Source organism: Pseudochaenichthys georgianus, unplaced genomic scaffold (assembly GCF_902827115.2).
Source record: "Pseudochaenichthys georgianus unplaced genomic scaffold, fPseGeo1.2 scaffold_200_arrow_ctg1, whole genome shotgun sequence".
Classification (NCBI taxonomy): Eukaryota; Metazoa; Chordata; class Actinopteri; order Perciformes; family Channichthyidae; genus Pseudochaenichthys; species Pseudochaenichthys georgianus.
In genome coordinates, this window is record NW_027262720.1 from 174,407 (window position 1) to 200,327 (window position 25,921).

At 41.0% G+C, this 25,921-nt stretch overlaps 1 protein-coding gene across 1 annotated transcript; it reads left to right on the top strand.

Moving 5' to 3' along the window:
• Window positions 1-5,734: 5,734 nt before the first annotated feature.
• fam219b (family with sequence similarity 219 member B) lies at window positions 5,735-25,683 on the top strand. Its single transcript, XM_034077817.2, has 6 exons — window positions 5,735-5,895; window positions 9,319-9,427; window positions 11,566-11,659; window positions 12,989-13,066; window positions 22,082-22,133; window positions 23,363-25,683. The coding sequence occupies exons 1-6, from the start codon at window positions 5,833-5,835 to the stop codon at window positions 23,513-23,515; spliced, it is 549 nt and encodes a 182-aa protein (XP_033933708.1). The 5' UTR covers window positions 5,735-5,832; the 3' UTR covers window positions 23,516-25,683.
• The last annotated feature ends 238 nt before the right edge of the window (window positions 25,684-25,921 follow it).

Here is a 25,921-nt window from a genome sequence, read left to right on the forward strand (position 1 = left end):
CTGTTGAAAAACAACTTTTTCAATGATTTTACCTAGAAATGGGAGGTTTGATATGGGCCTGTAATTGTTCATTACTGAAGCATCTAGATTATTCTAGATGCTTTATAGCGGTTTAATGACTGCAGTTTTCAGGGCCTGTGGAAAAATACTTCCATGACACAATTCATGAGAATTGTGTCATGGTGTTTGAATTGATTTTAAGTGGACACAGTACCTGATGCAGAGGCACTGACTGCTTGTCTGATTTTCTGAATGTTGTCAGTGAAAAAGGCAAAATCCTTGCATGCCCTGGTGGATAGAAATTCAGAGGCTACTGACACTGGGGGGTTAGTTAGTCTGTCGACGGTAGCAAACAAGGCACGTCCGTTGTTTTTGTTTTTGGTAATGATGTCAGAGAAGAACGATTGTCGTGCGTTTTTCAATTCCAAATTATAAAGGCCAAGTCTCTCTTTATAGATTTCAAAGTGAACCTGGAGATTTTTTTTCGCCACCTGCGTTCAGCTTTTCGACATTCTCTATTTTCTGTTTTACAGTCATGGCCTTTCTCCGTGGAGATATTTTCTTCCCAGACACTTCCTTTACCTTAGTTGGAGCAATGGCATCTATAACATTTTTAATTTTTGAATTAAAATGATCTACTAGCTCATTTACTGAGATGTTAGCAGGGGCAAGTGTGGAAAATTTCTGAGTAAACATTTCCCTAGTATTTTCAGTTAAACATCGCTTTGTGGTTACCTCTTTTGAACATTTGTGTGAACAGAAATAGAGCTCTCAAAGAAAACACAGGAATGGTCAGAGAGTGCAAATCAGTCACCACAACCTTAGATATATTCAGACCCTTTGAGATAATTAAGTCCAGAGTGTGCCCCTTATTGTGCGTGGGCTCCGTCACATGCTGAGTCAGTCCATAGCTATCAAGAACACAAACCAGTTCTTTAGCCCCTCTGTCCTGGGGGTTGTCAACATGGATGTTAAAATCACCAACAATGACTAGACGGTCAAAGTCAATACACACTATAGACAGCAGTTCAGTAAAGTCATCAAAAAAGCTTGCACAGTATTTGGGTGGTCTATAGATATTTAGGAACAGAGCTCGAGAGGAGCATTTCAGCTGAAGGGCCACATATTCAAAAGAATCAAAGTTCCCATACGATGTCTTCCTGCATTGAAGGGAATCATTGAACAGAATAGCAACTCCACCTCCTTTCTTATGCATTCTTTCCTGACTATAAAACTAAAGTTGGGAGGGGTTGATTCGATAAGAACAGCTGCACTGTTATTTTGTTCAATCCAAGTTTCTGTTAAAAACATGAAATCGAGATTGTGCTCAGTGATAAAATCATTGATTAAAAATGTTTTTCCTGCCAGAGGAAAAGAAAAAAAAAACTTACTTTGGGCAATTTCTTTAAAAAGACGGCCAAACAACCTGATCAAGAAGACCAACCGAATGTAGCTGGTGGTAGCACATCGTGCGTTGTGACTGCTACAACAGAACCGAGAGAGGAGGGAGCTAACGTCAGTGCTAGTGCTAACTTGACAGCTAACGTTAACTTGGGGGCTGAAGAGACACAAGAAGACGAGCCGTTGTGTAGTGTGTGTGGCGTCGCGTCTCTCAGGCAGTGAGAGGGTTGTGTTGTGCTATAGCTGTATTATTAATAATATTAATATTGTTCATGGTTGGTGCCGCTGGCTGCTCTTATCGCGTGTGTTCGGCTCTGTGTAGGCTACAGCCATAATAGGCTATAGCCCATGTGAAACAATGTAGCCTGTTTGAGTCATTTTAAGTTGATTTAATTAAACAGTCAAACGTTACATTGGTGGTCCGTGGATTATTTATTATCAAGTTGATTGAAGTTTTCTAAGAACATTTAGTGCTTCACATAATAAAATACACAACGGCTGTAGCCTGATTATGCTTTAGGAGCTGTCGGTGTGTGTGGTACAGTGTGTAGGTGTGTAGTTGTGTAGGTGTGTTTGTACAGTGCGCAGATGCGGTGGACAGACAGGTCTCAGTTGGTTTGGTGTCCTCTGCTTACTTTTAATACTTGCAAATACAACTTTTGGCCCGTAATTTCAATTCCCCATTTCAGCGACCAGAGAGAGGGGGGGGGGGATATATCCAGTCTCTGATTGTGTACGCTATTATGAGTGTGCTCTCATACTTTAAATTGCATATATTTATATAAATATATTTGTGTGTGTGTGTCCGCATCTGTAGCCTGTTATTGTCTCATTATACCGCACTCTCAATGAATTCAAGGTAAATATGTGGGGGAACAATGTTCAGCTGATCTAACAGAGATTATAAAATATGACAAAACACTCGACAGCTGATGCAGCTGTTGCCACGTAATAATGAACGGACCTCGCTTTAATATGACCGCTCAGAGGAGAGGAGTTCTCATTTCTTTAAACGTCTGCTGCTTCCCCTCCTCTCTCCTCGGTTCCCCTCCTCGGTCCTCCGCCCGCATCTCCTGTGGGCGGGACTAAGTCTCGAGGAGGGGAGTCGAGGAGGGGACATTTAAGAATTGAGAAGCCTCTTAAGTCTCGAGGAGGGGAGTCGAGGAGGGGACACTTAAGAATTGAGAAGCCTCTATAAACATTGGTCTCTATCTGCAGCCGGAGAAGAAACGAGTGCTCAGGGACCGTCTGCAAAGTGCAACTCCAAAAAAGAGAATACAATAATATTCAATAACGTTACTATTATTACAGTACATTTCTACCAAACTCACTACACACATCAATAGTCTCCTGGTGGCCAGACTACAGCAGAGAGTTTGGAAGAATATGGTTTGGAATAATTTTGGCGAAGATTTATAGTGTAAAATCTTCAATAAATATGGTATAATCTTCAATAGCGTCACTATTATACAGTATATTTCTACCAAACTCTCTGCTGTAGTCCAACCACCAGGAGACTATTGATGTGTGTAGTGAGTTTGGTAGAAATATACTGTATAATAGTAACGCTATTGAAGATTATATTTATTGAAGATTTTATATTATAAATCATCCCCAAAATTATTCCGAACCACATTCTTCCAAACTCTCTGCTGTAGTCTGACCACCAGGAGACTATTGATGTGTGTAGTGAGTTTGGTAGAAATATACTGTATAATAGTGAAGTGATTGAATATTATTGTATTTTATTTTTTCGGAGTTGCACTTTGCAGACGGTCCCTGAGCACTTGTTTCTTCTCCGGCTGCGGATAGAGACCAATGTAATGTGTCCAGCTCGGAGGACAATGTTACATTTGTCTCAGTGGACTTCACAGTTTGTACAGAATATCAGTATGACAATACGACACCCTCTGTCCTTAGACCCTCTGTCCTTAGACCCTCACATCGTACAAGGAAAAACTTCCGAAGAAAACCCAGTTTAAAGGGAAAATGGGAGAAACCTCAGGGAGAGCAACAGAGGAGGGATTTATTGATCGGTGAAATCCGAATCTGCCAATATCGTTCTAACTTTACTCAACTGTCTGAGTTCTGGTGCCGACAGGAAAGAGATATTCCGGCTGTCTGTGATCTGGTGTTTGTCGTCACTTCACAAGCAGTGCGCGTTGCTACTCGAAAGTTAAACTACTTTCAACAAAGGACGTTCACAGCAGTTGATTTGAGCACGCAAAAACGGAGCCGGAGCATCAGCACGACAGCCCTTTATCCCCCCATACTTTGAAGGGCGGACCGTGAAAAAGATCGTCGGTCCAGGAAATGAAAAAGTTAAATACATTTGAAAAAGTCACACTCAACTCTACGTTGCTGATTTTGTATCACGTCAGTAAACATTGTAATAACGTATTATTAACCCAGCAGAGCCTGGTTTTAACCATAGGTTTTAACCAACACTCACCTTGTTGCTCCTGCTCTGTCGAAGTGTAAAATGGAGTCTGGTTTCATCACTTTCGATGACCCTCCTTGTCTGCAGCTCCCCCCTCTGTTTATCAGCAGAGCGGGGAGAAACACTCAGGTCTTGTACTTGAGTAAAAGTAGAAGTACTCTTGTACTTATGTTTATTAAGGATCCCCATTAGCTTTTGCTCTTGACAAAAGCTACTCTTCATGGGGTCCGACACTTAAAATAATACAGCAACATTCAAGACATAATTCCTGACATCATTAACAACATTACCAATATCATCAACAATTTCCAACATCATCAACCATCTCATCCACTTTCAATATCAATCTCAGCCAAGGATAAGTGCACAAGACACCCACCAGTACAAAGCATGAGATCAAATTAAATTACATTACATTTAATTTAATTAGGGTTCACAGTTCACAATGGTACGTGGTCATTAGTAGATGCCATGGCCCTTCAATCTCTTCTTGAAAGAGGCTCTGGACTCTATGTCAGCGAGGTAGTGTGGCAATGAGTTCCATTCCTTTATAGATATAAGACACAGAAGATTTCAGAAGATGTGTCCTGGTTTAGGTGCCCGTAGATGGCCTGATGTAGCTTGGTCCTGGGTTTAGGTGCCCGTAGATGGCCTGATGTAGCTTGGTCCTGGGTTTAGGTGCCCGTAGATGGCCTGATGTAGCTTGGTCCTGGGTTTAGGTGCCCGTAGATGGCCTGATGTAGCTTGGTCCTGGGTTTAGGTGCCCGTAGATGGCCTGATGTAGCTTGGTCCTGGGTTTAGGTGCCCGTAGATGGCCTGATGTAGCTTGGTCCTGGGTTTAGGTGCCCGTAGATGGCCTGATGTAGCTTGGTCCTGGGTTTAGGTGCCCGTAGATGGCCTGATGTAGCTTGTCTAGTCCTATGGTCATGCTCGTCTCTTGTGTAAACTATTTGATCATAAAAATACAGTGGTCTTTTGCTAAATTGGATTTTTTTTTAGAAAAGTGGTAACACGAGATTGCAGACGTTTCCCCTCCGGAAGCATAACTCCAGTATGAGTGCGCTTCGAACAGTGGAGAGCTAGTCTGACAGCCTTGTTTTGAGCTATTTGTAATTTCTGTAAATGTGTTTTTGCTGCTGATGACCATGTGACCGGACAGTACTCAAGATGTGACAAAACCAGAGGCTGAATGACTTGTTTCAAAGTGGTTGGTGTTATATACTTTGTACAGTTTCTCGTCACAGATATGCTCCTTCCCATTTTAGTTATGATACTGTACTTGAGTAAAAGTAGAAGTACTCAGGTCTTGTACTTGAGTAAAAGTAGAAGTACTCAGGTCTTGTACTTGAGTAAAAGTAGAAGTACCAGAGTGTAGGAATACTCTGTTACAGTAAAAGTCCTGCATTCAAAATGTTCCTCAAATAAAAGTAGAAATGTATTATCATCAAAATAAAGATATGATGTGTTTAATGATTGATCATTAAAGTGTTCTCAAAGCTGGTAAAGGTGCAGCTTGAATGACTTTGTAGACTGCAGGGTAGCTTGTGGATTTACTCCAGGTGGAACTAAAGTCTGATTTAACACTTGATTATATTTCAAATCATTCATCCAAATCTGTAAAGTAACTAAAGGTATTACATACTGTCGTGGAGTAAAAGTACAAATGCAGGACTTTTACTTCTAACAGTGTATTCCTACACTCTGGTACTTCTACTTTTACTCAATTACAAGATCTGAGTACTTCTACTTTTACTCAAGTACAAGATCTGAGTACTTCTTCCACCTCTGATTGGTTGAAATAATCCTCCTTACAATTCCATGCTACGTCAGTTATTCTCATGTTTTATTTTGAAAAACGTCTCCCGGAAGTAGTATGGAACCTTTTCACTAATGCATTCGCTTACAGAAGTGCATCCCTGTTCCCGAGGAGAAGAACAACAAAGTCCCACCATGGCTGTTTTGTGGAATACATTGTGACAACTACCGACAAGATGATGAACGACATCATAGAGGAACCGGAGAAGGACACCCTGCTGGAGCCGCAAGTCTTCCCGGTAATGTCTGCTAAAGATAGCCCGGCTAACGCTAACTTGTAAATAGAAACTGGGAGGCTAGTTGAAGACGGTTTTTATGAATGGAAGTAGTGGCCAAATGGCGGTACTACAACTCCAAGGTTGTCACTGGTATAAAAACAGCTATATTACAGCAGCAAACTGAAGTATAATAATTAATAAAGCACAATGAATAATGAAATCCGGGCAAGTTATGTGGAACAATGACACAAAGGCTAAAGTTCATAATAAACGCAGACTGCGCATGCGCCATGGGCTCACATCTGTGTACTTTCTGAACCGACAGTCGCTCTATTTTGGCTTCAAGCGCCACTGAGCAACTGTCATAGGAATGAACGCCTCTCTCTCTTTATTCATCCATAGGCTAGCTGCTAGCTGGTTAGCTTAGCATGTGATTTTGACAGTTGTTTATATTAGTCGCGTTTACAAAATGAAGTGTTTCTCTTTCTCGTATTACAATGCTAAGATTGAGTTTGATTGACATTAAGTGATATTATATAGTTGATCCATAAGTTATACTTTCTTATTCCATAAACAGAACTGCTGGGGACATCTGGAGGAGTTTTCACTTTTTTAGAGACAGTTATGGAGTAACTTCTGTATAAGTGGAATAACTACTTAGATATCTAACTTAAGTAAAAGTAGCTTAATAAAAAAAAAAATCTATGTTACAAGTAAAAGTCATGAATTAAAAAAGTATTGCCTCAAAAGTACTTATTGTGTGTTATGTCCCATTTTAAAGTTATATACATGAATGTGTAATCATCCAGCTTGTACAGGTACTGATTTTAATTTGTTTAAGCTTTAGTTATGGCAGCTGGTAAAAGAAGAGATATTTTTAAACGATACACATACAGTCTTTGTTAGAGCCATTTTTACTTTAAAGGTGGGGTAGGTAAGTTTCAGAAACCGGCTCGAGATACACTTTTTGTTATATTCCATGGAATGCTCTTAACATCCCGATAGCAATGAATATCTGAAGTGCTTTGACAAAAAATCCATAAAAAAATGTCATCTGTAGAAGCCGTAATACTGTAAAAAGTACACCGGCTAAACGGATTGGATGGCCTACCTGCCTGTCAGCCTTCCATCGGGGCACAAACTTATCTCGTGCCCTCATTGGTCATGTGCGCGTTCGTGTGTGTTGGAGGAGGGGCTCTGTGAGGAAGGGGGCAGATTTTCTTTGGTTGTGTATTTTCAAATTCTAGCGATCTCGAGCCGGTTTCTCAAACTTACCTACCCCACCTTTAAGGTCATTATGGTTTGAATGTTTGGCTTATTAATATAAGGCTTTAGATTCAAATAACTATTTATCTTTTGTGAATTACATAAGGGTTTAAAAGATGAACATGTAGATGATTAATAAGTTGATTGAAGTCTCTCTTTTTGCTGTGAACTGTGCGCTATCAAGGAGAATTAGACGGGGATCGATTCATCACATTATATCATGTCGAATTTGATTTATAAAACGGCTACTTCTTTAATCTGATTGGTTCTTAGCCAGTAAAAGCTACAACCTTTAAAACTCTTACATTACGTCTGTTACGAAACTAACAAAGATTAAAGGGGACCTATCATGCAAAATGCACTTTTATACGTCTTTTATACATGAACATGTGTCCCCGGTATTCCAGGGAACTCACCAGTGTCAGAAAACACAACCCTCTCTTTCCTCCATACCCAAATCTCTAAAAACGGGGCTGCAACGGATCTGATACAGATTGATCCAGATTTGAACATTTCTCTGACGTCAGGACGGAGGAGCTCCGCCTATATGGCCAACTCTCCACCTATCAGGGGAATGAGAGGTTGCCATGGTAACAGCATGGTAACATGACCAGCTGCAGCGCATTCCAAGACAGGGGTAGAGGAGAGCAAAATGAGGCATGGCTAAAATGCATGATCTGTTTGGTATTTTGAAAAAGAAAACGTATAAATATACCTTATATAGGTATGGCCCTACAATATATTATTCAAATATAGCATGATAGGTCCACTTTAAGATGGAAACATTTAAGGTTAACTTGGACCTCCGGGTGGCCTTACTATGGAGGAGTGGATTGAGGAGTGCCTATCTCCAGAAAGCACCTAAATGACGACCTGCAGAGCTACGTGAAGAGCAGGTAGACCAACTCGAAAAGTACCACCATTCAAAAGCTTTCTGATGCGGGTCTTGAAACAAAGCAGAGAAATTATGACCGTTAGTGGCCACAGGTGCGTCCGTTACGAAACTAACTAACTAACAAAGCTTAAGATGGAAACAACTTCGACCTCCGGGTACTTGCTTACTATGGAGGAGTGGTCGCGTCGGGCCGAACAACGCCCCTTAGCTGTGATATAATGACCATAAACCACGGCCTGTCGTGAGCTGTTGCTAGATTAATAATATACATTCACAAAGTAACCTAAGTAGAAAGTACATTATTTGCCTCTGGATTATATTTTAGGAGAAGAACAGAGTAGCAGGAAATGTAAATACTGAAGTACTTGTACCTCATAATTGTATTGGTGGGAATGCACTTTGATTCCACCGCTGACACTGGAGACACACTTTCGCTGATTTAATACATAAAGGTGGAAATATATTAATAATATATTTTAAACGCATTGGAATTATAGTTTTTAAGACTTTTAAGGAACCCCTAAACACTTCATTCCCTTGTCCTTTGACACGTGATGTCCTTTATTTATTATATAATTGTCTTTTTTCGTTATTTTAAAGCATTTCAAACACCAGCTAAAGACGCATCTTTTTAGATTAGCTTTTTATTAGCAACCGCCCACTTTAAATGTTCTTTTAGTCTTTATTATTCACCTACCTTTATATTGTTTTACCGATATGCTCACTTTGTTTTATGGGGTTTTATATATTTTATATTGTTGCATCGACTCAGTCGTCTTGTGTCTTATGTTCCATTTGTGTCCACTTGACTGTCTCCTCCATGATTTCCTGTTTGTGTTCTTATCTTGTTCTGTTGCCTATTAGCTTTTATTTTATTTATTTTTAATTTAGTTATTTTTTTTATTATTAGCTTTTTTTTTTTTTTTTAATAAATCGTACGGTGTCCTTGGGTGTCATGAAAGGCGCCTAAAAATAGAATGTATTATTATTATTATTATTAATTATTATTATTATTATCTCTTGGAGAGAAACCATTATTTACTATCATACCTTTAACCTCCTTGTGTCTATGAACCTGATCAAATGTTATATTTTGCTGCATGTACCTTTAAAGTTCTTAACAAATAATCTGAGGGGGAATTTCTTGTTGTTGTTTTTTTAACTTGTCATTTTGTAAAAAGCACGTATGAAAAGTGCTATCTAAATAATGCTTTATTATTATGATTATTTAGATGCCAAACATATATTAATGTACAGATTGCTCTGAATTCCTCCGTCCTCAGGGACCCAGTAATGGCACCAGACCTAAAACATCTGACGGAGGCATCCGGCCGGTGGAGAAAAGAGGACCGTACATCATGTCCAGAGCTCCAGCAATACACCTCAAACTACGTGAGCAGCATTTCTTCACCCGTCATTACAAAGTCTATTAACTATTATACAACGCCTGTGTGTTGGTCTGATTATAATGGTTGTTATTGCGGGGGAAACTATGACACTCAAAGTGCATTGTAACATGTGAGGTGAGAGACGAACAGCTTTTACCTGATACATCATCAAATATTTACCCGGCAACATCACACACTTCAATCAAATCATCCCTTGTCAATGTGTACAGTTTACCACCAACTTCTCGCTTCAAGTCTTCCAGCGCTGAGGAGTCAAGCTCTTTTCCTGTGGACATTGTCAGTGTAATGTAGAACCTTCGCTTTGCAGATGAGACGGCGTAAGTCTCCTGGCACCCGTGGGCGACCTCAGATTGCATTCAAGTCCCTCTCCGTATTGAACCATTGGTTGTAATGAACATGAGTTGAATGATGATCGGGACGTCTATCTGGTGCCTCCAAATCAAATAATCTGCAGATACCTTTCTGGATTCATGTTTGTCAGAAAATAGTGACAATATTAACTTTAACATGACATGATAGTGAGACAAGACGCTGAAAAATGCATTTTACACGACTTCTGCACGAAGAATTCCTCCACTGGTTAATCGATTATCAAAGTTTCCGTTGATTAATTTTCTCTCGGTGCACGAATCGATTAGTCGACGTTTCGCTGCAGCTTTTGAGCAGATCGCTGCCTTCATTCGTCCTATAATGGACCCTAATATGTAGATTATAGGTCTCTGCACTTTGTCCCGCTGACTCACTGGTGATCCTTCAGCCAATATTTATTTATCTGCACATTCCTGAGAAACAGGGAGGGTTTCCATCCCAGTCTGAATCTGTCATGTGACATTGGAGGAACACATGACTCTTTACTCTCTGTTTAAGATATAATCACACTCACTTTATCTGGTGCACTTCTGTCAGACTATCAACGTTCAGCATCTTTTTTATTAACTACATACCTTTTTGTAAACCACAACATCGTTAGTCTGAAAGAAGAAATGGAAAGTTTATTGATTTGTTTTGGGCTAGTATATTGCAGTTTTAACCAGAAATGTGTTGCTGATTGTCACTATCATGACTGGTTTAGTGACCATTGGATAAAGAGAGCTCAAGATATAAATCATTATCTCTACTGTGGACAATTTGTTTTGAATTAAAGAAGCATTTCCAGTTCTGTTTCATCTGGGTGTTGAGATGTTTCCATATATCTCCTAATGTTGCTCTCAAAGTGCACCAGATTGATGCTTTTAACTTCAACATTTAAAAAAAAAATCTTCCCGGGAGAGCATGCCCCCGGACCCCCCTAGAGAAGGTGAGGTCCACCACCCACTTAAAGCTTGTCCACATGGATAGGAAACTAAATGCATTTGCACACATCTTGTGTCCATATCTTTCTGTTTTGGTGCACATGCATGCATACGCGAGTCATGGTAAGATCTGAGGTCAATCATTTGTACGGCCCTCGGAGGATTTTGAAAAAATTGAAATGGCCCGAAAAAAGTTCCCCACCCCTGCCTTAAGGACTACAAATATGGCCTCTTTCAGGTTAAAAGTGCCACTTATGATCCTGAAAATGTCAGAATTGGATTCAAGATCCTCAATAACCCCCCAAAACACTCCTACATTGTCCAAATCTGCCAAGCCATTTTTTAACTACTGTCCTCATTCGGTGCTAATTAATGCAACTTATGCTAATTTTATAATTGATAACCTCAACTGATTTTTCTTTCTTCAAATAAATAAGCAATCTGTCCAATCCAAATGATCCAGAGTCCCCTAAAACTGCAAAATCGACCCCAAAATCAGCCCCTAAGGACTAGACATTTTCTTTCTGGTTAAAACGGCCCTTTATGATCCTGAAAATGTCAGAAATAGATTCAACATCCTCAACGACCCCCAAGACCACTCAAAAATTGTCAAATTCTGCGAAGCCATTTTCTAACCATCGTCCACATAGGCTTTGCTAATTAACGCAACTCATGCTAATCGTTCAAATTGCCCAACATATGCAATTTAGCATCCGGCGGTTTTCTATGTGCTGGAAACCCGTACTTTGCATTTCTATCTTAAAAAATGGGGTACTCAACATTTCTGGGTTCACAACAGGACTCAAAAGCGTCTGTTTATTTTCCACAGAGAAACACAGGGAGATGGCGAGGAAAGCCCTGAAGAAGAAAGCTCTTTCTCCAGGACCCCCTGTGGCGCATCAGCCCCGACAAGGAGCCAAGAGGTGAGGAGATGTTTGGGGATTACGTTACATTTCATTTAGCTGACACTTTTATCCAAAGCAATTTACAATAAGTGCTAACCAGATTAAAAGCTACTGCATTAGCATCACTTCAATCCAAATGCTTTCCTAAGTGGTACAGAAGTTAAAGGGGACCTATTATGCAAAATTCATAAATGTCTTTTATACATAAACATGTGTCCCCGGTGTGTCAGGGAACTCACAAAGTGTCAGAAAACAAAACCCTCTCTCTTTTCCTCCACATCTCAAAAAATAAAAAAATGTTGATGTTGATCCAGAATGTTGGCTACTATTAGGTCATTTGCGAAATGTGGCACGTCCCAACCTATCGTCTCCGGCACACGTGACACGTCCCAACCTATCGTCTCCATATACAGTCGCAGCTGTGTGTCTGTGTATTCAGCAGCATGTCTGCTGGAGGCTTAGAGTAAAGTTGTTATATATATAATACATATAATGGCACTGTTCTAGCGGTAAACACTTAAGAAAGAACATGTCAAGCTATGTGCTGTATCAGAAACAATGCGCGGCATGTTTTGGGAGTAATATGCTCTGTGTTTACATTAGCAAGCAAGCTAACACTCAGAGCTAACCATGGAGCTAACGCTGTAGGCTACTAGAGAGACTATGTGTGGCGTAATGTCCTTGTGGTAAACCCTGCGAGAGAGAACGTTTTGAGCGCCATACTGTTTCAGAAATAATGCTGGAAGTGGTTGGGCACATAATAGAGCATTTAATCACTGCAGCGTTTAGCTGAGTTTCTCCCGGTAGAAAACTCTCCAGCAGGAGAAAGCTGCGTGACGCTACAAAGGGGCGTGGCTAGCAGCAGTTACAAAGGGGCATGGCTAGCAGCAGCTACACAGGGGCGTGGCTAGCAGCAGTTACAAAGGGGCGTGGCTAGCAGCAGTTACACAGGGGCGTGGCTAGCAGCAGTTACAAAGGGGCGTGGCTAGCAGCAGCTACACAGGGGCGTGGCTAGCAGCAGCTACAAAGGGGCGTGGCTAGCAGCAGCCGTTTAAAGAAGAATCAGTCTGTTTGAACAGGGCTGTAATAGAGGGGTATGAGGCATGGCTACAATGATAATCAAGTTTTACACATCGCATAAATCAGCACAACCTCAGGCAATGTTATATGTTACACATTAAAGACTTCATTTGTTGGGATTGTGCCAGAAGTGATTAGAAGCTTCTAACTTCTTCTGTTCATGAGTCATGCTTTGAAGATGACGTGATATTTGGGACCGTGGGTCTAATGGGTTAATGATGTTTGTTTTGCACGATTTTTAAAACATTTTCTGGTTTCTTCTTCCAGGACGGTGAAGTATAACAAGGGCTACGCTGCTCTGAGTCAACATGCTGAGGACAGTTTAGTGGCTCTGGACTCAGACAGGTGAGGTTCACAGGGTTCAATTCCTACTGAAGGCAGTCACCTGAACCCAGAGAGGGCAAAGTACACATCCTTTCCTCAAGTAGAAGTACAGATACTCATGTTTAAAGATACTCTGGTAAAAGTAGAAGTACTGACTAAACTTCATTACTCAAGCAAAAGTAAAGAAGTATGGGCTTTGAAGTGTAGTTAAAGGGGACCTATCATGCAAAATGCACTTTGTGATGTCTTTTATACATACACATGTGTCCCCGGTGTGTCGGGGAACTCACGCAGCTTCAGAAAATACAACCCTCTCTCTTTTCCTCCGTACCCACATCTCTAAAAACGGGGCTACAACGGAGCTGATCCAGATTTCCATCCGCTGTGACGCCATGGACCCACAGAAAGTTGCTATCAGAAACAATGCCTGACGTGTTTTGGAAGTAATCTCGTGTTTGTTTACATTAGCAAGCCTCGCTAACACTCAGAGCTAACCTGTACTGGAGAGCGTTCAGGAAATTAAAAAAATAACTCAACTTGTGATAAACCTGAGAGAGAAAAAGCGTTTGAGCTCCATACTGTTTCAGAAATAATCCTTGACGTGGTTTGAACAGGATGGCGTTTTATCACAGCAGAATTTAACTTTATCTCCGGTAGAATTCTAATCAGGCATTAGCTCCGCCTCCTCTTCTTTCTTTTTTTTCAAGCTAAGGACCCGAAATCTGCGTTTCTCTAACAGGGCTTCAAAAGAGGGGTATGAGCAGTATGAGGCATGGCATGTTTGGTATTTTGAAAAAAAAACTTCACAGACATGTTTTATATAGGTATGGCCCTACAATATATGTTTCAAATATAGCATGATAGGTCCACTTTAAATAAAAAGTACCCATAACTTGCAGCTGCTTTAAAGAGTACCTGACCTCCCTTTATATTAATAGAACAATAATGTCATTGTTAGCTAATGAATGTTTCCATGCTGAACGACGGCAACATGACAACGTTTCCATTGGTCCCTCTTCTTTAGAGAAGACCAGGAAGTGATGGATACACGGATCGTGTTCCAACCAATAGGCACGCAGTGACTCTAAAGAATAATGACCACGCACCAACACACATTCAGACTAAAGGAACCAGCTGTTTGGAAATGAGAGAAGTAGAAAGTACAGGTATTTGTGTTCAACATGTAAGAAGTAGAAAGTACAGGTATTTGAGTTCAACATGTAAGAAGTAGAAAGTACAGGTATTTGTGTTCAACATGTAAGAAGTAGAAAGTACAGGTATTTGTGTTCAACATGTAAGAAGTAGGGTTGCCAGAAACTGACCATGATCAAAATCGATTATTCGGCAGCCCTGGCGAATAATAATCGATTATTCGACCCCCCCCCCCCCCCGTGGGAGAAAAAAAAAACTCAGACAAAAGGAATTCCGTTGTTTTCTTTACTGGAACATGTTTAACAGTACAAACAACAAACAAGCATGTCATCACAACGACGTGGCCTTGAAGTGAAGTTGGTAATGGCCGGCTGTGCTGCGTCTTTCTCTGTAACCTCTTTGGCGTGCTTCGCACTCAAATGCGAACGCATTGTTGAGGTTGAGTTGTGATAGACCAACGTCTTTTCGCAGAGCTTGCATTTAACTTCCTTTGGACTTGTATGTTCGAAGTAGTTCCACGAGGAGGAACTCTTTTTACCTGCCGCTTTGTTCATCTTTAGTCGCACGTGTGAGAGGGGGGGCGGGGTCGGTGTGTAGCGTGCTGCAGCAGCAGTCTGCTCTGCACACAGGCTTCCTCCAAGTTTACAGTAAAACAAACGGGTGGTGTGACCAATGGCCATTTACAATTATTAATACTATTACTATTATTAGCATATATATATTTATATATATATTTTGGTTGAAACTAAGCCAGAAAAAAAAAAAAACATAAATAATAATAATTAAAAAAAAATATATATATATATATATAAATAAAATCGATTTTTAAAAATAATATTCGATTATGGAGACTGTAACGAATAATCAAATAATCGCTGGCATCCCTAGTAAGAAGTAGAAAGTACAGGTATTTGTGTTCAACATGTAAGAAGTAGAAAGTACAGGTATTTGTGTTCAACATGTAAGAAGTAGAAAGTTCAGGTATTTGAGTTCAACATGTAAGAAGTAGAAAGTACAGGTGTTTGTGTTCAACATGTAAGAAGTAGAAAGTTCAGGTATTTGTGTTCAACATGTAAGAAGTAGAAAGTACAGGTATTTGAGTTCAACATGTAAGAAGTAGAAAGTACAGGTATTTGAGTTCAACATGTGAGAAGTAGAAAGTACAGGTATTTGTGTTCAAGATGTAAGAAGTAGAAAGTACAGGTATTTGAGTTCAACATGTGAGAAGTAGAAAGTACAGGTATTTGTGTTCAAGATGTAAGAAGTAGAAAGTACAGGTATTTGTGTTCAACATGTGAGAAGTAGAAAGTTCAGGTATTTGTGTTCAACAAGTAAGAAGTAGAAAGTACAGGTATTTGTGTTCAACATGTGAGAAGTAGAAAGTTCAGGTATTTGAGTTCAACATGTGAGAAGTAGAAAGTTCAGGTATTTGAGTTCAACATGTGAGAAGTAGAAAGTTCAGGTATTTGTGTTCAAGATGTAAGAAGTAGAAAGTACAGGTGATGAAGTAAAAGTAAAAAGTCGTCACAAAAATAAGTGGAGTAAAGTACTGATACCTGAGACATGTACTTAAGTACAGTACTGAAGTATTTGTACTCCACTACTTCCCACCTCTTGCTGAACCCTGAACAACTCACTGATCTACTTAGCGTTTTACATCTGGTCCATAGAACATGTCACCTTGGAATTTACTAGAATATTTAGCATTTGTCCAGCTCTAGCGTCCCTTAGTAGAGATACAGTTGATAGTTTTCATGCACAGAATATTCAATGTTTGCCCTTATATATAAAAAAAAAAGACTATCTCTAATAGCTCTTTTCATGACTAATGGAAGTAAATATTATTCTAAAACTCCTGTTGACATGCAGACATGCAAATAGACTTTTGTTTTAAAGTTTTCAGACAGGTTCAACCAGCTTTGGTGTTGCAATATGGGCACATATCCAAAACTCTATAAAGTCTAAGTCAGGGATGGGCAACTTTGATGGTGGTGGGGGCCAAATAATGTATGTACTGGCCACCATGGGGCCACAGATTCAATTGGAACACACAAAAACACAAATTCCACGTATTGTATGTAATTATTAACACATATACTAAGTTTGAAATTTTCATTGATATGTTTCTATCTTTAAGGGAATATCCTCTAATAAGCTCACAAAACAAACATCAGTTCACAGAAATGTTATTTAATTTTTACAAGTGGCATGTTTGTATTGAACAGGTTATTTAACAGTGGAATACAACTTTTAAACTATTGGAAAGTGTACATTAAGATTAAACAGTAACATGACATAAACATGAAGTCAGACCCCCCCCCCCCCCCCCTCTCATCCACAGCAGAAAGCTGCGCTCACAGCTGCTCAGCCCAGCCGCACACCTGGGGCCTCTGGAAGTGGCGGGCGCGAATAAACCCTGCTCTAACATGACATAAACATGAACACTAACCCAGACATTAGTTGTCTAACTGGAATGTAAGAGACTTGTAGCCTGTCTCTGCTGACGCACAATAAGGGGAATGTCAACATCGATGCCAGTGCATCCAAGCTGCATCAGATGAAACAGCGTTTCGTCTGACAGTCTGTTTCTCTCTTTTGATTTGATGTGCTTCATCATGGAGAAGTTGCTCTCACATATGTATGTGCTCCCGAACATGCTGGCCTGTTTAAGCGCAAAATCTCTCAAGAGAGGGAAGCGGGTCTCGGGCAACAGTCTCCAAAACGACACTCCCCTCTCATTCCGTTTCATTTGGAAAAATAAGTCACCTTGTAGTTCGCACAGTTCCATTTGTAGTTCAGGTGGCTGGTCATTCACAACCGCTGAGATGGGGTCAGTGAAACGCTGGATTGTGCCTCGCATGTCGTGGAAATCCTGAAAGCGATTGTTGAATTGATCCTGCAACATTTTAAGGGCTTCTCTGTAGCGGTGGATCGTCATCTCACATTCGGCCAATTCGGGGATGTCATTGCGCAGCTCTCCACATGCGGGGAAGTGTGTCAAATTCGGGGGATCTGACGCAAGGTTATCTCTGAACAGGCTGAGTTTCATCTGAAAACTATTCACATGACCAAAAAGGTCGGACACGGTCTGATCTTTGCCTTGCAACCGGACATTCAAGCAATTGAGATGTCCACTTATATCAGTGAGAAAGGCCATGTCACAGAGAAAGTGTGGATCCCTCAATGTGTCACAGTACGCACTTGTATACGCACTTGTAAGGCTGTTCTCCAAAAACACGGGAATTTCGAGCCGCAGTGCGTAAAACCTCTCCAGGCATTTACCACGGCTCATCCACCTGATGTCTGTGTGCAGCATCCACCTCCTCTAGAAAGGCTGTGAATTTCCGATGATTTAGAGACCTGTTCCCCCCCCCGAATCAGATTGGTAACTTTTGTTACCACATCCATGACATGTGTGAAGTTCAGATTCTTTGCACAGAGGGCCTCCTGGTGTATGATGCAGTGCAGTATCGGGCAATCCACACCACTTTCACGGAGAAGTCCAGCGAAGCCAGTGCGCCTTCCTTGCATTGATGGAGCCCCATCAGTAACAACGGCAGATAGCTTGTCAAATCCACCATATTCGCTGACAACACCCTTCACTGCCTCGAAAATGTCCGATCCCTTTGTTGTGCCGTGCAGTGGTACAAGTTTTAATAGTTCCTCGTGTACATCAAATGACGCATTTATTGATCTTGCGTACACCAGTAGCTGGCTAACATCGGTAACGTCTGTACTCTCATCTAACGCTAACGAAAAGTATGAACAGTCAGACATGATTTGTTTCAGCTTTCCCTCCACATGACTTTGAATGTCAAAAATCCTGCGAGTCACTGTGCGTCGGGAGAGGGACACAGTTTCAAAATGTTTAGCCATTTTCTCATTTCCAAAGGCGTTAGCCATCTCAATCGCGCATGTTTTCACCAACTCTCCTTCTGATAGTGGCTTCTTTGCTTTGGCAAGCTGGAGTGAGACAGCATATGATGCTTTCAGACTTGATTCTTGGACACTTGTGACCTGGGTGAAAAAGCACTGTTGTTTTTTAACTTTCCCTTTCAGGTCCGCTCGGTTCGCTGCTCTGGCAGCCCCGGTGTACCTGTCATATTTGTCCTTGTGCACAGTGTTGTAGTGGCGGCTCAAGTTGCTTACTTTCATGACAGCAACGGTCTGCAAACATATTAAACATTGTGGTTTACCCCTGAATTCAGTGAAAAGATACTCGTTCTCCCACTTTTCTTGGAAAACACGATTTTCCTCAAATATCTTTCTCTTGCTCATGCTGACATCCACATAGGGCCGTGTTCATATGTTACCCGCTCTATCGAAATCAGTCGGAAGTCGCAACGGCTGATTTCAAAATAAAAGTGGATTTGTGTAAAAAAACTAGTTTTTCGGGGTTCGTTACAGTTTGTTTTCATCTGATTTCAAATAAATACAGTCTTGACTTTTAGAATATTAAACTCGTTTTGCCAAATTCAAATTCATGATAAATACAACTTTGAAGCTTGTAACGGCATAATTACAAGCGGAGAACGGAGTAATTTAACGTCACAGCAGGCATAACAACAGCCGGTGTTTCTTGTGAGTTTCTCCCGGGAAACAAACACAATACACACAAACACGTCACAGATTATTTCGCGGTATTTGGCTGCCGAACGAAATCACATATCAGTAATATAAGTTAAAAAAAATATATTATTATTTTTTTTAATTAAAAAAATATATAATTTTTTTTTTTAAATTACCTTGTTTTCTAAATTGATCCGGGGCCGCAAATGGCGACCCGCGGACCGCCATTTGCCCATCCCTGGTCTAAGTGTTTAGAGTAGGTGGGTTTTCATTGGACCGTCTTTTGGTCTTCCATCTCTAGGCAAGGCAAGGCAAGTTTATTTATTTATTATTTCAGAGTCCATGACTACACCTAGATTTCTGGCTTTATCTGTTGTTTTGAACATTGCAGACTGAAGCTCAGCGCTAACTTTTATACGTTCTGCCTTGGCTCCAAAAACCATTACCTCAGTTTTATCTTTGTTTAATTGGAGAAAGTTCTGACACATCCAGTCATTGATTTGTTCAATGCACTCACTCAGTGTTTGAATTGGAGCATAGTCTCCTGGTGAAATTGTTACGTAAATGTGTGTGTCATCCGCATAGCTATGGTAACTTATTTTGTTGTTCTTCATTATCTGAGCCAGTGGTAGCATGTAGAAGAGAAGAGGCCCCAAGATGGAGCCTTGAGGAACCCCACATGTCATATTTGTCAACTCAGATGTGTATTTTTTACCTATAGAAACAAAGTTGTTTCTGTCCTTTAAGTAGGATTCAAACCCATTTAGAACTGTTTCCGAAAGTCTCACCCAGTTTTCCAGTCAGTCTAGTAATATGCTGTGGTCAACAGTGTCAAACGCAGCACTGAGATCTAATAATACTAACACTGAAGTTCTGCCACTGTCTGTGTTTAAGTGGATCTCATTGAAGACCTTTACAAGAGCAGTCTCAGTGCTGTGGTTTGGACGAAAGCCTGACTGGAACACATCGAAACAGCTATTTAAATGCAAGAAATTACTCAACTGTTGAAAAACAACTTTTTCAATGATTTTACCTAGAAATGGGAGGTTTGATATGGGCCTGTAATTGTTCATTACTGAAGCATCTAGATTATTCTAGATGCTTTATAGCGGTTTAATGACTGCAGTTTTCAGGGCCTGTGGAAAAATACTTCCATGACACAATTCATGAGAATTGTGTCATGGTGTTTGAATTGATTTTAAGTGGACACAGTACCTGATGCAGAGGCACTGACTGCTTGTCTGATTTTCTGAATGTTGTCAGTGAAAAAGGCAAAATCCTTGCATGCCCTGGTGGATAGAAATTCAGAGGCTACTGACACTGGGGGGTTAGTTAGTCTGTCGACGGTAGCAAACAAGGCACGTCCGTTGTTTTTGTTTTTGGTAATGATGTCAGAGAAGAACGATTGTCGTGCGTTTTTCAATTCCAAATTATAAAGGCCAAGTCTCTCTTTATAGATTTCAAAGTGAACCTGGAGATTTGTTTTTCGCCACCTGCGTTCAGCTTTTCGACATTCTCTATTTTCTGTTTTTACAGTCATGGCCTTTCTCCGTGGAGATATTTTCTTCCCAGACACTTCCTTTACCTTAGTTGGAGCAATGGCATCTATAACATTTTTAATTTTTGAATTAAAATGATCTACTAGCTCATTTACTGAGATGTTAGCAGGGGCAAGTGTGGAAAATTTCTGAGTAAACATTTCCCTAGTATTTTCAGTTAAACATCGCTTTGTGGTTACCTCTTTTTGAACATTTGTGTGAACAGAAATAGAGCTCTCAAAGAAAACACAGGAATGGTCAGAGAGTGCAACATCAGTCACCACAACCTTAGATATATTCAGACCCTTTGAGATAATTAAGTCCAGAGTGTGCCCCTTATTGTGCGTGGGCTCCGTCACATGCTGAGTCAGTCCATAGCTATCAAGAACACAAACCAGTTCTTTAGCCCCTCTGTCCTGGGGGTTGTCAACATGGATGTTAAAATCACCAACAATGACTAGACGGTCAAAGTCAATACACACTATAGACAGCAGTTCAGTAAAGTCATCAAAAAAGCTTGCACAGTATTTGGGTGGTCTATAGATATTTAGGAACAGAGCTCGAGAGGAGCATTTCAGCTGAAGGGCCACATATTCAAAAGAATCAAAGTTCCCATACGATGTCTTCCTGCATTGAAGGGAATCATTGAACAGAATAGCAACTCCACCTCCTTTCTTATGCATTCTTTCCTGACTCATAAAACTAAAGTTGGGAGGGGTTGATTCGATAAGAACAGCTGCACTGTTATTTTGTTCAATCCAAGTTTCTGTTAAAAACATGAAATCGAGATTGTGCTCAGTGATAAAATCATTGATTAAAAATGTTTTTCCTGCCAGAGACCTGACATTTAATAAAGCTAGTTTAAGTTCGTTAAACACACTATCAGTCATGTTTTTTGTAACAAGCTGTGGCTGACATGGAATCACTGCTAAATTAGATAAACTCACACAAACGTTTGAGCGCTTCCTGTTTCTAAGCTGATTCACCGCTCTTAATCTATTACCTATCAACACAGATACAGGCAGGCAGGGCCCCGGCATGTCCTGGAAAGAGTTGAGAGTGCCATACGCCCTTGAGCCTGGACCCAGCACATATCAGTTTGCAGCATTTTGTACACACACATCCCTATCAGGCTTTGAAGGGGAGGGAGGACCCACCACCCTGCTCCTCTCATCATAGGAGAGCAGGGTGAGGGCGACACTGTAGGAAGGGGGGTTTGGAAATCTGCTTCCATCTTCCTTGTATTGTTTTGGTTTGGATGATTGTGGTAGGCATGGTGATGAAGCCGGGGGAGATGGTGCGCATCTCTGCTTCGGTGATTTCGGTGGGCGTCGTTGAGGGGCGGGGGTAAAGGACATGCTGCCAACCCTGCGTGTCGCCTTCATGCGGTCATCGAACTCCAGTACCATGCAAAGAGCTGGCTGTAAACAGGCGACTCCAAATTGCATTTTGCACTCAAAGGATACTCCTTAAATGTTTTTCTAAACAAACATAAAGACTTTCTTGGTCTTTTTGGGCTGGTAGAGGAATCCTAAAGGATTAGAAATCACCTTAACTCACATTTATTCCACATGTTTGAGAGTCTTTCCATAGATTTCTAATTCCTTTTTTTTGACGCCCTCCTGTATTTGATTTTTTATTTAATATATATAATCCTTGAGTTATTAAGACTGTAAGGTGCTTTTTTTGTTTACATTACAATGTCATATTGGAATAATTTGAAGTATATCAGTGTGTTTGAAGACAGACTTAAAGAACTTCCTGCTTCTCTCCACAGTGACGAGGAGATAGATTTTGAGCAGTACTCTTCGGGATACTCTTCAGCCGAGGTGAGTTCTCCTTCAGATGTTTTCACATATTTCCCTCACGATGCAGTCGAACTGGCCAAGTGACTATAAGTGTGTTTTTCTTTTCATGCAAATACATTCAAAGATGGGCTTCATTTCTAAGTTTGTCATTTTTAGCGGCAGTGCTTACATTTAAATGACCCATAGGCGCTTTCACACCAGAGTACTTTCCCCCCCGAACTAGGCCGATAGGGGTGGAGATTTGGTTTCACGCCAAAAAAGATCTGGAACTAGTCCCTAGTTCGCGCGAACCTTTTCACCCCCAGATAGTCCCTGCTCGAGAGGGGGTACCTTCCTGAGGAGGAAACGGTTCGTGGGTGTGTCGGCCACACTAACCATTTCTGATCGGCTGGCGAATTGAAGAAGAAGAAGAAGAAGAAGAAGAAGAAGAAGAAGAAGAAGAAGAAGAAGAAGAAGAAGAAGAAGAAGAAGAAGAAGAAGAAGAAGAAGAAGAAGAAGAAGAAGAAGAAGAAGAAGAAGAAGAAGAAGAAGAAGAAGAAGAAGAAGAAGAAGAAGAAGAAGAAGAAGAAGAAGAAGCAGACTTAGACTTAGACTTAGACTTAGACTTAGACTTAGACTTAGACTTAGACTTAGACTTAGACTTAGACTTAGACTTAGACTTATCTCCCCCCCCCCCCCCAGGACAGTTCGAGGAACTAAAGAGTTCGGGGGGAACAAGTACCGGCTAAGTACTTGGTCTGAAAGCGGCTCATGAATCCTTGTGACAAGATCTAATGTACGTTAGAGGGTCTGGATCATGCGTCTCCTCAGTGACCTTCAATATATGTCCTATTGTTGTTGCATGAGGAGCTGCTGTGATGCTAGTTCAATTCCCCACTTGATCCGACAGTAGAGTGTTATTGTTGGGAAAATAGTGAATGTCCTCTTCCAGCATGAGAGTAGCATGATAACAAAGGTATCAACTGCAGCTGTGAACGTGACAGGAAGTGTGATGACCTAGAAGAGCATCAGGACTGTTTGAGGCAGATGATAGCTATGTGATGAACATGATGACTCAGCCTCTATGGAGAGAGACATCAAGCATGCTCGTTTCTGACGTGGAGCTAATCTGAAGTAAACATTGAATACTGCTTTCTGTTCCTCCATCTTGTGACTGTGTGACTCCCTCTCTTGGATATCAGCATGTGAAGGACACTGCTCAGGAACTAGTTGATGCTCTGTATGTGATGCTACTTCCATTCTTCCTGCAGGTGCACCCTGATCTGAGCCGGCAGCTGCTCCAGGACGGATATCGCCTCGATGAGATCCCCGATGACGAGGACCTGGACCTGATCCCGCCCAAAAAGATTGGTTCTTCTGTGTGTTGCTGCTCCTCCGAGAGTCCGTCCTGCTGCATTCAATGAGGTGGGACTCGGGACTCAAACCCATGGATGTTGTTAGGAAAATGCTGAATGTACTCTTCCCATATCAGAGTCAGATGTTTAATAAGAAGTGGATTCAGCGTTGGAGGCCTCGTTCTTTCCTTTGAGAGATGCTCGTTGGCGCAAACAGACAAAAGCCTGAGATTCTCGAGAGCAAAACGTCACAAATTACCCAAGATTCAAGGATTCAAGGCTTTTATTTTTCATTTGTACAGAGCTACAGTGTAGTTATGTCAATGAAGATCTTAGGTCACAGGCTCCTCCAACAGTGCAACACAATACAACAGATCAAATGGTGCAAGTACCGTACTTTTCGGACTATAAAGCGCACCTGCATATAAGTCGCAGCAGCTACATTGTCCGTCTGTCTTGCTCTCGTTCTGTCTCTCGGTTCCACTTTTACTTTGGCGCGCGACCTGTCTCACTCTTTTCCGGCCTCCAGCTTTTCCTGCTGGAGCCCGCCGCTTAGAGGTGGCGGGCGCGGACCGGTCATAGAGCCCATAGTGTTAAAGGTGGTTAATTGTACCTGTAAAATCCATAGATTTAGGAGGTTCCCTAGTGGCCGTTAGCTGGACACAAAAAATGGTGAAAAAAGTCGCGGCTTATAGTCCGAAAAGTACGGTAAATACAAATAAAATAGAATAGAAATAGTGCCCGTATTTGCGCTTATAGATTATGCAGAGTTGAGTTTTCCCTTAAGCCCCGCCCCCGAGAGAGAAAATAAATCTGGATTCAGCTTTTCGTGCACTTTTACACCTCTTAGGACCTAATGATTCCAATAAGGGCTGTAAAATAGTTCATACAGTTTAAAAAAAATCCTCCCCTACTTTACAGACGTCTCTTTCCCCATGTTAGTCAGTGGGAAAAAGTATTTCTGGGCCCAGTGACGTCACGGACCGAAACGGAAGTTGTAGTACCGCCGTTTGGCCACTACGAATATTTTATTTTTTCCGAATAACCTGCTGCCTCAGGACTTCAGCTCTGAAGCTGGACTCCTCCAACGTTGGGACGAAAGAACAAGCCTTACTCACTGTGATCATCCCTTTTTTTAACCTTTTCTTTTTATAGAACTTTATTGAAATGCTTACTATGCCACTGCACTAAAGTGTGGCATGTTATTCCATCATGTGGGATATGTTCTAGTTTACTCAGAGGACGAGATGTCTTTTTTCCGCCCCGATGAACAGGTCTGTAAAGGAGAAGCTCACCTCGAAAAATGGTTATTTGTATATCAAGAACTCGCCATGTGTGACCTTGAATTCTTAAAGGGGACCCTGTTCTGCTGTTTGGGGGGTTTCCCTTTCTTGTAATAATAATAATAATTCATTACATTTTTGTTAGAGCGCTTTTCAAGGCACTCAAAGCGCTTTAAAGTTACACATTACACATATTAGACATTTAACAGTTACTGTGGACAATACCCACAGGAGCAAATTATTATTAATATTATTATCATTGTAGTGTGTTCTATATAGGTTTTGGTGCATGTAAATGGTCTGCAGAGGCTACAATCCATTGGACTCTTTTGTTTACTTCCTGAACATGGTGACATCACTATGTAACACTCGTGTTCCTATTGGCTAGCGCTCCAACACATTGTGCGTGATAGGCTAAAGGGGCGGGACATCTCTAAGTGGTTGACCAATCACAACAGAGCCGGCCAGCTAACCAATCAGAGCAGACTGGGCTCTGGTTTCAGACAGAGGGTGAAAAGAGGTGCTGCAGCACAGGCAGTATGAGAACAATAAAGAGCTTTTAGAACATTAAAGCATGGAGACACTACATACTGATATACACCTGAACATCAGCAGGAGAGGAATCTTTAAAGTAGAGACACTACATACTGATATCCACCTGAACATCAGCAGGAGAGGACTCTTTAAAGTAGAGACTCTACATACTGATATACACCTGAACATCAGCAGGAGAGGACTCTTTAAAGTAGAGACTCTACATACTGATATACACCTGAACATCAGCAGGAGAGGACTCTTTAAAGTAGAGACTCTACATACTGATATACACCTGAACATCAGCGGGAGAGGACTCTTTAAAGTAGAGACTCTACATACTGATATACACCTGAACATCAGCAGGAGAGGACTCTTTAAAGTAGAGACACTACATACTGATATACACCTGAACATCAGCAGGAGAGGACTCTTTAAAGTAGAGACACTACATACTGATATACACCTGAACATCAGCAGGAGAGGACTCTTTAAAGTAGAGACACTACATACTGATATACACCTGAACATCAGCAGGACAGGACTCTTTAAAGTAGAGACACTACATACTGATATACACCTGAACATCAGCAGGACAGGACTCTTTAAAGTAGAGACACTACATACTGATATACACCTGAACATCAGCCTGATAGGG

Bases quoted from the DNA above. Each gene is read 5' to 3' on its own strand.
- fam219b (XM_034077817.2), top strand. From the start codon at position 5,833: ATGATGAACGACATCATAGAGGAACCGGAGAAGGACACCCTGCTGGAG. The intron at 5,896-9,318 runs GTAATGTCTGCT...CTCCGTCCTCAG, and splicing joins TGGAGCCGCAAGTCTTCCCG to GGACCCAGTAATGGCACCAG. The intron at 11,660-12,988 runs GTGAGGAGATGT...TTCTTCTTCCAG, and splicing joins CCCCGACAAGGAGCCAAGAG to GACGGTGAAGTATAACAAGG.